The sequence below is a fragment of the Anser brachyrhynchus genome, assembly GCF_964034855.1.
Source record: "Anser brachyrhynchus genome assembly, chromosome: 5".
Classification (NCBI taxonomy): Eukaryota; Metazoa; Chordata; class Aves; order Anseriformes; family Anatidae; genus Anser; species Anser brachyrhynchus.
In genome coordinates this window covers 2,098,597-2,113,223 of record NC_137699.1, presented here as the reverse complement: position 1 = coordinate 2,113,223, position 14,627 = coordinate 2,098,597, and the positions used below count along the sequence as shown (strand labels likewise).

Genomic DNA, 14,627 nt, shown 5'->3' with positions numbered 1-14,627 from the left:
TTGGTATGTGTAACATGACACTACATTATGCAGTTGGCATTTCAGAAGAAGATAGCCATTAATATGCAGACAGCACATATGAAAAATCTGTAAGGTAGCAACATTGAGGACTTTGAAACCATACTTTTATTTCAAAACTCAAGTATGTGATACTATACAGTACAATACCAGCACACTGGTGCAAAATCTTACAATGCTACAAATATAAATATGATACACAAAAATAGTGTTCTTTTAAAATTCCTCTTACTAGAAACATCTGTGCTGTGCAGGAGAAACAATAAAACGTGTCTTGTTAAAACAAAAAAAATAAATATTGCACCTCAAGAAAACTATTTCAATATTAATAGCATAAATAATAAATCTATTTCTTCTTATCTGATGTGATCTTTGAACACAGAAGTTTGTTTTTTTTAAACATGTTGCTGTTTTTTTAAACAGATAAAGAAAATTAATATCCAACAGCTAAAGCTACATCTAGAATAGGTTTTGATCTCAACCTAGTTTCCTATCAAAAAAGGTGTCTTCATTAATTAACTGAAAAATGTAAGCAAAAATATTTAATGTGCTGTTAGTCACCGTGATCTGTTATTTTTAGTGGACAGTTTTCTCCAAGCAGGTATAAAAAAAAAAACAAACAAAAAATATATATATTTTCATCAACTTAATCTTCATCTTTTAATCCCCATTGAAATCCCTTGCCTCTTTCTGTCCATTCCCCATAACAATTAATAACTTTGTGGCTAAGTTACACTCGCCTTAGACATTGAAGTAATTCAGTTCGAATCAGTACAACTACTTACGGAAATTTGCCCTTGTGCAGAATTCCAAAAGAGAATGAAGACCCTGGTCACACACTGACCAACAGAAACTTTGCACATGCCTAACATTAAGCAGTTGTAGAGTCTTATTGGTATCAATAACTTTCTACATGTACTTAAAATAGGGTGTTGGATCAGTATCAGTGCAGAGGTGAATAAGAGCAAATTAATTCAATTAGAGGCAATTCAATTGTTAACAATTTTTCCTCAGTACACTAACATATCCACTATCACAATCAAGTATGTGCCATAATTTTTGGCATAGTAGATTCTGAATCTTCAGGACTATTTACCCAGAATTTTTATTGCCTTATTATGTTACCAACACTATTTCTAAAGATTTTTAAGTTAAGGAAGCTGGTTCTAATAAACAAGTATTGAAAGAGCCACTGACAAGTTTCTTTAAATAATAGAAATACATGAAATGTCACAGTAGTTCTTAATAGTTAGATGCTCTAAACATATACCAAGTAATTTGCAAGAAACTCTCTTTGGTCTTATTCTTTAGCAATTACAATATCAGACCAAATGACACTTTCCCATTATCCTTTTTGAACTTCCTTAAACACTCTACTCTACTCCTCAAAACAACACAAAAATGTATATATATATATACACATATACACACACAAAATAAAATAATAATAATAAAAAAAACAAATCTACCAACTGCTTATGGATTTACTTACTTTTCCCCGCAAAGTTGGTAATGGTCTACTTCCCCCCCCCCCCCCTTCTCCATGTATTTTTATTTTAACAAAGATGTAGCTAGAGATGCAAAAACAAAAATTCACCAGCAGGACATTTGTTACTAGTGCCAGACACATGAATTAAATTTCTGATTGCTTTAGAAACCTGTTTTCTGTGATGGTTAGCTTGAGTTTCAGTGTTTACACCAAAAGAAAATAAGCCTACATTATCTGCATCTGAGCTGAAATTACAGTACTTTATAGTGTTCTTATTTGTCCGTAAAACAGACCTGTTAGTCAGAACATGCCAAAAGAATTAAAGACACAAGAGTGTAATTAAGTGCCACACTGATTTTGATATTGTGGTTAGATTCAAGCATACAGCTATGGAAGACAAACATAGTTCATCTTCAATCAGAAGTGGTGTTCGGCAGGTACATATGGTATACCTTGAGTGACATACATTTTGGTCTCAATCCTAGGCATGAATTTCTTTTTTAGGATAATGGTTTCACCCTTTTGAAACTGCTTATGTCTAAAAATTGCAGGTTTTCATATTACTCGGTAGCAACTCACAACTCCCAAACAGGCAAAACTGTTGAAAAATCTGGGCAAAGATTAATCTGCCATGACCTGGTAGTTTAGCTTTGAAAGTTTATCAAAATAGTTATATACTTGGCATAAGATTCTGAAAATTAACTACTAAAACATGCAGTGACCTCAATGGTCAGCACTACTTTCACAGGCACCTGTACGGTTTGGCAGTATACAGAACTATGTTTCTACTGCAGATCTCAAATGACATCCATTTCTAATATTAGCAATAGGTCCATTTACTGTAATTATCCTAATCTGTGATTACAGACAGGTTTGAAGATTTTTTTTTCTTTTTTGAGGGATTGGACATGTTTTCCATATCCAAGACTGATGTATATTGGACTTCAGCAACACATCTAATTGTCTGAACAATTACTTTTTGCTGTAATGTTTAGTGACTGAGTGGCATAAACCACACAGTTATTCAGATAAGTAGCAAAATTTGTTATGAAGCATGTCTGTGATACCTCAGAAGTTCCAAGATCCATTGGACAATATCAACTGTACTACCTAGACCTCATTTTTGGTTTTGTTGTATATCCTGCTCAAAAAAAGAGGTGGTCCCATTCTTAAAGTATGTCATAAGAGGTACTTAGTATTCCATTTAAATAACCATACAGATAATTCCTCTTATGAAATTACTGTATCAGCAAGGCATGTGGTCTGATAATTTTAACATGACAGAAGGCCTTCTATTTCTACCCAATTATAATGAATAAAAACATTAGACTTTTAAAACGCAAACGAATTAAATGCCATTAATACTTGAACAACAACGACAACAAAACCCAACCAAAACACAAATTCAGGAATTGCAAAGTAAAGCACTAACTGCAAATATAGTTTTAATGATTTTTCTTCAAAACCATAGGAGAGATGTCAACATCTTCTGCAAGTTTTTCTTGCTGGTTGCTGATTACTGCCACAACCTTATCATGATTCAATATTACTTTAATCACATCAGTCATTTACAGTAAGAAGACAAACATAATTCTTTACCAAATTATCATTTTGGCAAGCTACGTTCATAACGTATCCCCAAACTTTGGGGTGAAATAACTCACTTGTGCAACAGATGACATATACCAACCATAAAGATGACTAAGCACTACCTTTAACAACTGTGTTCTAATACAGTGCTTTCTCTGGTATCATAAATACATGTTGTTCGTTTATTATTCAGTGTGTTGCTCATGTTGGAATCCTGAGTTCCACCATGAATATTGATGAACAGCAGAACAGCTGGCTTTGCCTTCAGGTCCCTCTGATATTTCATCACAGGAGTTGTATGAATGGTAAATTCCCAACACCACAGCAAAAATGATTATCGCAGCCACTACAAGCCATACCACATTCCAGTGTTTACACAGTTTGGGGTACAGAATATATAAATAATTAATGATGACTTCAAGTCTGCTGTAAAACAAAAAGGAAAAAGTTATATAGTAATATTAGGCAAATCAATTACCTTAAGCTTTTAAATTTGAGATGTTTCATAGATGTACTGTGCATCGCTTCTCTTCCAAAGACAAGTATCTTGCCAGAAAAGAGAAAGAACTTAAGTTCTTTCAAGAATAGCTGTATACTCAAATATGGGTGATATTTGCAAGATGACTGTAGACAGCTACCAAGCCATAACCTTGGCTTCTAATTCTCCCACCTGTCAACTGGCAAATCTCAGAGCTTGATACAATTTTAAATTCTGCCTTGCTCATAGCTTGCTCAATTAGGCTAAACATTATAACATATTCTAAACATCTCCTCCTAAGAGTTTCATGACTAGTGAGATGGCTGCCCTTCTGAACATGACTGAAATTTCAAATTAACAGATGTTTATAATCATAATAATCTGGGACTGAGTCCCTTGGGATCATGTAGAGATCCCTACCTTATCTTGGGTTTAGACATATTACTTGCTTTGGCCAGTATTCAACTCCTCTGTCATGCAAAAGTCTCTTTGCTTTTAAAAATGCAGGAAATTGCAGGTATATCAAACAGGGTTGGTAGAACCACGCAGGATACAATCAACTCTAAAAAAGCTGAGAATTTCAGAAAAGTTTTTCAGTTAGGCACAAATGCTTCAGGTATGATATGCAGAGGATTCAAGGGTCCATACCATACGCAAAGAGTATTGGGTACAGATGAATGTAATAAATGTGTCCCTCTGCTGAAAGGCAGGCTATTTTAACTCCAGCATAATGTTCTGCAGCATTTATAGAGATTCTAGAGGGAGCAAGCATTTGCCTCGCGTCCAGCATAGCTGAGGAGTTCATGTTAATCTGCATTCAGCTTGTAGATGTACTGAAAGATTCTTAGGTGAATAGACTGGCTCGGACCTTTTGGGAATGAGATATGACACAAATAGGGGCATCACATTCCTGAATTACAACTTTCGTAAGACAATGCATGTCTACTGAGAGATGCATTTTAGCATCTAAAAAACTTTTGTGGATTTTTTTTTTTCCTCAACTGCACTAATATCGAATAAGCCATTCTGTGAAATTAGTTCTTTGCAAAATCCTTCCCTAGACTGGAAGAAAACATGCTAAAATAATAGCATAAAACATACATGGTTGAGTACCACAAATACAAAGTGGCTCTTATAGTATGGACACATCACACCCGTGTCTCACCTGCTTTTCATTTTTTTTATCTCATCATTTTCACTTTCTTCATACTCATCATGACTTTCTTTTGGTGTCTCTTCATCTTCTTCCTTCAACTCCTGAAGTTCTTTGGTTTTCTTCAAGCCTTCCTGATAGCTTTAACACAAAAAAAATTTCTTAGTCTAGCCTGCTACATAAACATGGTCCTATGTAAAGAAAAATTAGCTTTACATTTTGTCACGTACAATAAAACACAGTGTTGCTGCAGCACTCAAACAAGAGAAAAGATGAGCTAAAGACTACGAATATGCCACAGAGCCACACTTCCTTAATAGAGGATTATCTTAGTTCTATTAGTAAATCTTGCAAAAGCAACAGAGGATTATCTTAGTTCTATTAGCAAATCTTATTTTGCAAAAGAAAAAAGGTTATAGTCCTTAGCAGAGCACTATAGTAGAGTCTATAGTAAAGGTGTTAGTGAGCATTTCTGCTTATTTTTATTTTAATCGTTTTGACCACCTACTCGTTTTTTTTTGTTGTTGTTGTTTGTTTTGTTTTTGAGAATAGATAGAAATCAATGCAAAATATAGATGACTTTGGATCTGCAGAATGGGATCCGAACTTTTGCCTCCCTATACATAGTACTAAGTTTTTTGCTTAACATTTGGAAACAATAGATGCCAAAGTTGTTAATTGCCCCAAAACATGCTGTGTAAAGCAATTTGTCACACAAACAATATGACTTTACTGCAAAAGTTGATGTCTACTCTTTGTTCATTTCCATGTACACCTTTCAAAAAAAGCATTTTAGAACGTTGTTTTGGATTGTCCTATTAGGAAGCTGAGTACTATCAACATATGAACACGCATCTAACTCAGAATTTCTAACTGCTCTCCCCCAGACTGGCTAACATAAATAATGGATGAAAGTGAACAGCCACAATGCAGATACAAGTGATGCTCACTCACATTGCTTCCCATACTGCTTCAATTGTGACCATCTTCTTGGAGCTTATATCAATTATGTTGCTTATTTAGCATTTAGAATCACACTATAAAAAATATATCTGGTAGCACATGTTTAAGATTTAGTTCACATAAAATATTCCCACCCTTTGTTATATGCTTCCTCTTCTATCTTGGCTTTAGTTTCAGGATTGATCTCATCCAACCCACTCTGTGTTAGTGCAGAAGTTGAGGTTTCACAATCAGGCTCTCCATTAGTCTTTCCACTGCCAAGACAAAAGAAACAGAAAAAGCAAAAACACCACTGATGAAATGTATTGTATTTGGAGTATACTACTGCATAGGAACAATTCAGTTTGTGTGATTCCTGATTCTGTAATGATCAATCCATAAGGATCTCTGAAGAAAAACTAAAGAAAAATCTGACATTTGATAACTTCTTTTTTTTAATTGAACCAGTAAGAAATATTAATACTTTTTCTTTTCCTTCAGGATTTCTGTACAGCTTCAAAAGATGACCCGAATCTGGCAGAGTTCTGTTGAACCGTAACAACCACTGGCAATGCTTTTTGCCATAGTTCATAACTTTTGGTTTCCCACTTGTTGCATATTTTCATTTTTTGTAAAGTACAGAGATAAAACAAGGACATAAGATATTTTTTTTCCTTTCTCAGCACTAATCTAAAGTATGTGAAAGTCAGTATCCTGTACTGACTTGTGATCTGAATTCTTTTAAACTTTTAATTTGCACAATATTTAAAGCATCCTATCAAACTTTAGTTCAAATTAGTATTTCAGATATTGTATTGTGATACTGTAAACAGTCTAAACCACCAAAGTAATAGTATTAATAATTAAAAAACATCACTGATTTGTTACTAAGTAAGTTTTACTTCTGAAACATCAGCAAGCAGCTTCCTTAGAATGTGCAACATTTCTCGAAAGAGCTAATTATTTGGAAAGGTGCCTGACAATTTTATTTATGCTTTCTGCACAGGTTAGAGATAAGAATAAAGTGTACACACACAAGGGTTTGCAAATGCAAAAAGACTTGTATGGTAATAGTTTACAAAGATCTTGTACAACAGATTGGATATGCTTTCTGTTCTCATCCCAGTATCATGTTTTCATATCATCCACCTTTGTGGATCTTGTTGCAATTTATAGGTTCTAGAAAAATATAGACGTTGAGGTACTGGCTTGTCTAACAGCCTGAAAAAAAAAAAAAAACAACCCACAAATGTTTTGTATCTCTATTCTATACTAAAATTTCAATCCTATTGCTTTAATTTAGCTGAATGTTTACATTTACATGTATACTAAGAAATAATTACTACTCAATTTAGTCGTTGTTTTGACTTCTATAAAATTCTGATGATCTAGCATTATGATAAGTTATACTTCTTAATTTCATTTTTTTTATTCATGTAAATTTTAAAACCTACATGACACTGGATATCATAGTATTTCAAAATACAATTCTTACCAGCTGGCCATATGTTGAGAAGGCAAGAGCAGAAGAACTTAAATTATGCTGACAGTAAAATTTAAGAACGTGCATACCCAGGGCTGTTCATGGCCAACTTTAGGTACAGCATTAATTAATTCCAGGAAATATAAAAAAAATCCACAGGTATTATATGTAATACTCTTAGTTTTGCTGAGTTCTAAAGCTAGGCCCTACTCAAATATGTAATCTCCTGCTGCATCTTTTACTTGATGAGTTGCAATGACTGTTGGATCATAGCAGACTAGATTTAGTTCTGCTTCTAAATTCTTTGTACGTAAAAAAAACCCAACATATGATGATATAGTATAAAATAGTTACCACACCTTGGAATCAACTTGAGTCAATAGTGTGCCACTGATTTCCATACCTTATGCCTTTGTATAATTTCTGTCAGGAAAGATTGAAATTATACGAGTAACAGTTTCATTTCATACTAAGATTCAATAGGTAATGAAATGACATAGAGAAAACTCACTTCTCTAGAAGTGCTGGCAGAACAGGAGTAGATGTTAGATTGCTCCTTCCATTGCCTGGTGATTCAGACTGTAAGTTGAAAATGAGCAATAAATGCTGCATCCATGAATCAATTTCAAATGAGTCTTCAGTAAAATGACAAAGTCAATGTGCTACTTAGGTTTTCTTCCCATACCTACCAGCAAGGTATCTTTAATACAGAGCTCACAAATTACTCCCTCTACCCACAATAAACACAATAAATACTGGATTTGAGCACTATAACAATTTTTCTGTGGCATTCCCTTCTACAATGATTTTTTTTTTCCTCCAAGAAAGTATTAAGTCTATTTCTTTGTTATATATTGATCACTAAACACTAAACAGTAAAACAGTCCCTTACACAACAGAAATTACCTTTGTCCATCCCATTCATTAGGACATAGTCAAATTTAACCAATTAAAGGGTTTACATTTTTTAGTAACTATGGCTTGGCCCTATGCAAAAGTGTTTTAAACAAGCCTTGTACCTTTCAACTGTGGGTTTTACTTACTAGGGATGGCATTGAAGGTATAGGTGAAGCTGTTGGTGACTGACCAGGAATGTTCAAGGAGTTAAATTTAGGAACAACTGCAACACTGACTCGCCTCCGAGGCATATTCTAGGACAAAGAACATTATTTTTTTTCTGTCATACAACAAAATAGGCCAAAGAAAAATTCTGAAAGTTAAGAGGTATGTCAGGTATGTATGTTAATGTCAGCAAGAAGACATTTAAGAGAGTTAGCAGCAAAATTATGGTAAACTGCTGTTAGGGCTGTGAACATCCCCCAAACTTACTATCTACTAGTACTTCTATCTTCCTAGTACTATCTGGCATGGCAAGTGCTTAGTGAGAATCAAACTTCTGTACAGGGAAGCTTTGCATTTTTTTACTCCACTCTGAAAGCCCAATAACATAAGTGACACAGGAGGCATATTCTAAACTGTCAGTTCTCATGAAAGGCTATTATCTTTGGTTAAGCCAGATACGTACTGATACTGGGAAAAATACCAGAAGACCGGAAAATAATGAAGTTACATATGATACTCTTCTCTTGCTACGTACCTGTTATGATATACTGTACTCACCGGGATATAGTGCTTTTTTTAGTTTTTATTTTTAATAAAACTACACATTATTACAGAAACAATAACATCCGTTCCCTCCACAAAAGAAGAAAGCTTTCCCCCCCCCCAGTCTTGAGTTGTTAGATATTTATCTAGCATCATGTGATATTGCTTACATTTCCCAAAGACCATGGAAATCCTTCATATGATAAACATATGCTAGCTTTATACATTATATTATAGCTCAAGTGTAGATCATATAAGTCTGTCACTCGGTAAGAAGCCAAATAATTTATCTATGTTATACAAGTAGTGAAATCTATGCATCCCACTGAGTAAAAAAGCAAACAAACAAACAAAAAAACACAAGCACATATAGCATCTAACAGCATCATCTTACTGCATATCCAAACATTTCTAAGATTCTGCTCTAGGTAACTTGACAAAAAATAAGTTCAACAGGTTTACCGAATATATACATGGGATCACCTACTCTACGATCCTGGATCTAGACAGGACCAATTTTACCTATTCATTAATGACAGAGGCACACCTAATGTACTCCTCACGAAAAGGAAAATTATTCCTGCTCAGCACTCAGAAGTGATAGGAATAAATTAAATATAAAGAAGTACAACCCAAATAAAAATATGAAAAGAAATACTAGACTCAGTAATGCCTCTGACCAAGTTTCATAATGGCCAAACCAGGACTTAGGTCTCTCAAATAACTGGTTATTTTAGGAGGTTTTAAATAAACTTGGACTCCAGGAACAGGAAGTTTCAGAGATATAAAATCGTGGTCTTGTTAATGTTATTAATCAGTCAAGTTAAAACAATCTGAAATAAGCTCCCCTCTCTCAATGCTTTGTCAAGAAAAACAAGATATTCTGATGGCAACTGAAAAACAAGCTACACTTAAAAAATTATTATTGACATCCATCTTCTGAACATGATATCATACTTAAGATAATTAAAATGGTATGTTCCTGGAATCCCTCAAATAGAAAGGTTTGATCCAGTGTACTGCTTTTTCACTGAAGAACTAGAGCAATGCAAGGGACCTAAGACACCTTCTGCAGCACCGGTATGTGGCCTGGAATATGACTCTTCCTAAATAAATATGTCCCTTTATGATTCAAAGTAGGCATTATTGGTATTCCATAGAGTCATCCTTAATCAGACATGCAAAATTACAAAGCATTTACACTAGACTACATGAATAATATTGAGAACTAACCATTACTATATTTTGAACACAGACTATAAGATTGAATGTATGTAGACAAAGAAACTTCACTACATAAAATGTTCACTTAATTTTCTTTGTATTGCAGAAATACCTTTCCAACAGTAAGAGACATGGATCTAGATGAACGAGGTACTCCATCTTCTGCATAAAAACAGAAAAGAATAGTCTTAGAATATATGAGTAATAATATCAATAGAGCCCTTGCTTGCATTTCAAGCTCAGACATACTATATTTAGTCAATATCTGTAGTGACTGCATATTTATCTGTCATACAGTTCTGGCCTCAATTTCACCTGTAGAAGATATAATAACTTAAAACAAACAGAAACAAACAAACAAACTCAACTCCACAACACATACAAAACAACCATTACTATCCTGACTTATTAGATAAAAGCCTACTATTTTCCTCCTTATGTAGGTTTTTCCAAAAGAAAATATTCATATTTGAGGTTCTGGCAAGCTAGGAAAGATAAAGTAGAGGAAAAAAAAAAAAAAAGTATTTTGCAGTAATAAAATTTTGCTATTAACTGTAATTTCAGAGGTAGCTGTATTAAAACTGCGTAAGCTTTGCACATTGCACATTTACACATACATTAGAGGCCAATAAAAATTTTATTGGATCTCATCAGAATTTGATAAGTGACAGTGATTTTTAAATTACCGTACTGTAGCATTAAACATTGCTTATATGACATATTTTAGCTGATATATCTATAATTTTCTAAGTCTACTTCTGTAGAAGAGGTTTCATGATACATCACTTATCATTAATAGCACTATATATCTCTCTGTACACAGGCAATACAAACTTTTTTGTTGTTGTTTTTTTTTTTACCAGATGCACCATAGCTTCTGCTAGAATTCTGATTGGCAAGTTTCTTAAACTCCATTAGCTCAGCATGATCCTTTTCATATGTTCTTTTTAGATTTTCCACATACTGCATCATTACCTCTGTTGCCTTTGACATACGCTTCTCCTAAGGAATAAAGGAGAGGATTACTCAAGTTACCTCTACACTTCTCAAACTTATCATTTGCCTCTATGTGCATGACCCCTGTCAGGACTAGACCTGGAATAACTGTACATAAGAATATTGATATCTCAAAAGACTACAAATTCCTAAGTTTATTAGAACACAAACGCATTAATATATATCCAGAGAAAATCATCAATTATTTTGTCAAATATTTATATATTACCTGTGTGCCTATATGATCAGTTATGTGGTATACATGCCCTTGCTTTCAAACCTTTGAAGGTCTCACTGGCATCAGCTTAGTTACTTCATTTGGCAGAGGTAACAGTTTTGAGCCTAGGAGGGTATTGCTGCGTTGCCACTTATACTTGCTATACAACTAACACAGCTTTTCATAGTTGTCTGACTTCAGCTATTGCTGAGGACAGGTTATTGAACTAGCTGAGCTTTTTGACCCACAGAAGTTTTCTTTTTTATGCCACACTGATGTAAAATGTTTCTTGTACTGCAGCTATAATTCTGAATAATATATATGCTCCTATTGTGCACATTATACAGTTTCATGGGTAATCTTCTGTTTGAATTCTATTTCCAGACTGAAAAGGTATCTTCTCTGACACTATAATAAATGTCTTTAATCACCCAAAATGACATATAAAATTCAAAGGGCTCATAAAGCCTTCAGCTATGTCTGGGAAAAAAAGACAGTAAACACATACAGCGAGGATACATTTGTTAGATGCCAGGATTCTCTTACCTGGCGAACAGCTCCAACCATTTCAGCACGACTAGATAGCCTAGCAGCTAAACGCCGCAGAACAGCAATATCCTCCAATAGCTTCTGGTAAGCTTCTCTGTGTTCATAGTGATGCCATAAATGAGCTGAAGACTGAAATGAAGATACATAAGCCTTGCTGTGATGTCTTGACACTCTTAGGTCAGGTGAGCTGGCCTGAGTCACAGAACCGGTGTAAGACATGTCCAGGCAGAACTACGCACAGATGAGTTCTTAGACAAAGAGGAACACCATCTCTACCACCAGAGACAAACTATCAAGTGCTGCTGACGCTGCTACTGCAGTCTCAGAAGGGGGCTTTGCTGTATATTGCAGGCACACCTTTCAAGAGGTTAAAAATGGCTGAGCACACTTGCAATAGTTCTCCTTTCGAAATCAGTTACGAATCATGACTATCTACTTATGAACTTTACAAATACCAAGCTTATTTTAAGTACTACTTAAAAGTGATTCCTGAAACTTGCTACATTTTGTTTGCTGGGCACACAGTGTTAAGAAGGCCATTTATGTTCTTTCAGATCCAAGACACTTTAACCATATTGAAAATAAACCAGATGTTGGAGTCTCAAGGAATCGAGAAGTAAGAGAGTAATAGAAACCAATATGGCCTGTAATTCAAATGGCAATTGCAATTTCTTAACCATTTTTCATCTGTCAGTACACACATTTATGTACTTGATTAATACTATCACTCTGATAGCTCAAATTTAATAGTGAAAAGCACCGAAGCATATGGGATTAGTCACCAAAAGCAAGAGTGAATTTAGATGTTTTATTAACCAAAGCATTAGTGAACATCTCTTGATTGAATTTGAATTGAATTGATTCGATTTTCTACTTGCAGAAAAGACTGATACAAGAAGTACTGATAAAGTTTAGTTCAGACTTACAGACAGACTTAGTGTTGTTTTTTTTTTGTTTGTTTGTTTTTTTAACCAGAGTCAGTTGAGAAATCTCATTTGTAGTGCAAACCTTTGGTGTAGGAACACAGCTAAGAGAATGATAAATTTGGTGCAACAAGAAGTACAATGACAAAAATTTCTTAAATTTCCTCATGACTGAAGCCAGCGTGTTAACAAATTGCAGCCTAAATTTGACTGTAAGACCCAGGAAGGCATAAGAAAATGTATGCATGAGGAAAACATGCAGAGATTTCAGATTTTCAACTGGTTCTTGGCAAGTGTAAATTGCTTATTTCCTTGGGCAAATCTGAAATTCATGTGAATCAATCCACTTTCTCGTGAAGCTGGGTTTTTGAATAAAACATCAGTTATTACACGTTTGATAAAAAAATCCTAAATACTGGTCGAACTCATTAAAACATTTAACATGTGCCTGTCCTACAGAAATGAAGATAACTTCACACTTGGATAGAAGCAAATCTAATATGGTACACCTTACACAGGAGCTGCCACATCATTTAATTGTTGGTTAGATTATTCCACTGTAAAGAAAAAAAACTTTTATATGAAAATGGTAGTTGCCACTTTGTTATAAAGTACCTTAAAAAGCTTGTAAAAGCCAGACTGCAGCTTGTGAACTGAATAAACGAGAGAAACCAACCTCACAGAAGAGGTGCTCCATTCCTTTGATCAATTCAGATGGCCACCAAGATGATCAAGGGACTGGAGCACCTCTCCTACGAGGACAGACAGTGAGTTGGGACTGTCCAGCCTGGAGAAGAGGAGACTTAGGGGTATCTTCTCAATGTGTATAAATACCTCTAGGGAGGGTGCAAAAACAACAGAGCCAGGTTGTTCCCAGTGGTGCCCAGTGCCTGGACAAGAGGCAATGGGCACAAACTGGAACACAAGAGGTTCTGTCTAAACATCAGGAAGCACTCCTTTACTATGCAGGTAATGGAGCAATGGAACAGTTTGCCCAGAGAGGGTGTACAGTCTCCTTCCTTAGAGATCTTCAAAAGTTACCTGGACAAGGTTAGGGGACAAAAGCAACGTGCTGTGGGTGTCCCTACTCAGGCACAGATCTTGGACAAGATGACCTCCAAAGGTCCCTTGCAACCTCAACCATTCTGTAATTCTGTGGAAGCTAATTACATCTGCCCCGTGCTGGTAACACGGTCCTTGTTGCGTATTTAGGGATTCTTTAACATGTTGAATGTAACAAATGGTTGTTATATAAATATAACAACTAGTTGTTTGCAGTTGAAAGAACACTTATACATTACTTGAAAAAAATTGTAGGTGTACAAAATATTATAATTAATAAACCCCTAAGATTTTACAAGTTGTTTCCGTTTGCTCTTTAAACAGGGAAAAAAGGGAACATCCATGAAATATTCCCAAGTGCTTTTTTTTCTTTTTTTTTTTTTTCCTTCTAGTAACAATTGATCTGTACATGCAGATTTGGAATTCCAGGTGATACAAACTTTGTTTAACTGCATCCTTTCTCATCTGATATTCTTGATAAAGTAAATGGGAAAAAATTTATATTCTCCTAACTATTTCTCAAAGCTATAGCAACACTTCCTTGTAAGGTGCTATTTCAGTTAGAAGCATGCTATCTATACACCTCCTCCATTTTTGCACAGAACTGTGCACAGCACATAAGTTAACATATCTCAGAGATATATGTGTCGTTTCAGTTACAAAAAAAAAAAGAATAAATATAACCTGTTCCTAAGATTGCACGTATTCTTTATGTAATCCTCACTCTTTTCTTTCCTATACCACCTTCCATTACCTGCAGTTAAGATCTTTCAAGTCATAAACCTCTGGACTCAGGCTTCAGATCATTTCAGTATCTCACCTGATGAGACACCTGAAGGTTACTGCTGAAGAAGGTGGTCTTGCTCAAGAGAGCAGGAATCAGAGCTCAAATTGCAGT

The 14,627-nt window shown here is 34.9% G+C and overlaps 1 protein-coding gene across 34 annotated transcripts in view; it reads right to left on the bottom strand.

Annotated features, from left to right (window-relative positions):
• Positions 1-108: 108 nt before the first annotated feature.
• The window catches only part of IRAG1 (inositol 1,4,5-triphosphate receptor associated 1), a 107,395-nt gene continuing 92,876 nt past the window's right edge, over positions 109-14,627 (bottom strand). For 33 of the 34 annotated variants that reach the window (XM_080593285.1, XM_080593255.1, XM_080593261.1 and 30 more), the window contains 8 exons: positions 11,742-11,873; positions 10,843-10,984; positions 10,095-10,144; positions 8,197-8,304; positions 7,665-7,732; positions 5,826-5,945; positions 4,741-4,869; positions 109-3,523 (listed from right to left, as the gene is read on the bottom strand). In XM_080593285.1, coding sequence (XP_080449411.1) covers positions 3,283-3,523; positions 4,741-4,869; positions 5,826-5,945; positions 7,665-7,732; positions 8,197-8,304; positions 10,095-10,144; positions 10,843-10,984; positions 11,742-11,873 — 990 coding nt within the window. In that variant the 3' untranslated portion in view covers positions 109-3,282. The remainder of the gene's footprint in view (positions 3,524-4,740; positions 4,870-5,825; positions 5,946-7,664; positions 7,733-8,196; positions 8,305-10,094; positions 10,145-10,842; positions 10,985-11,741; positions 11,874-14,627) is intronic. The other variant, XM_080593282.1, reaches the window with a different exon arrangement.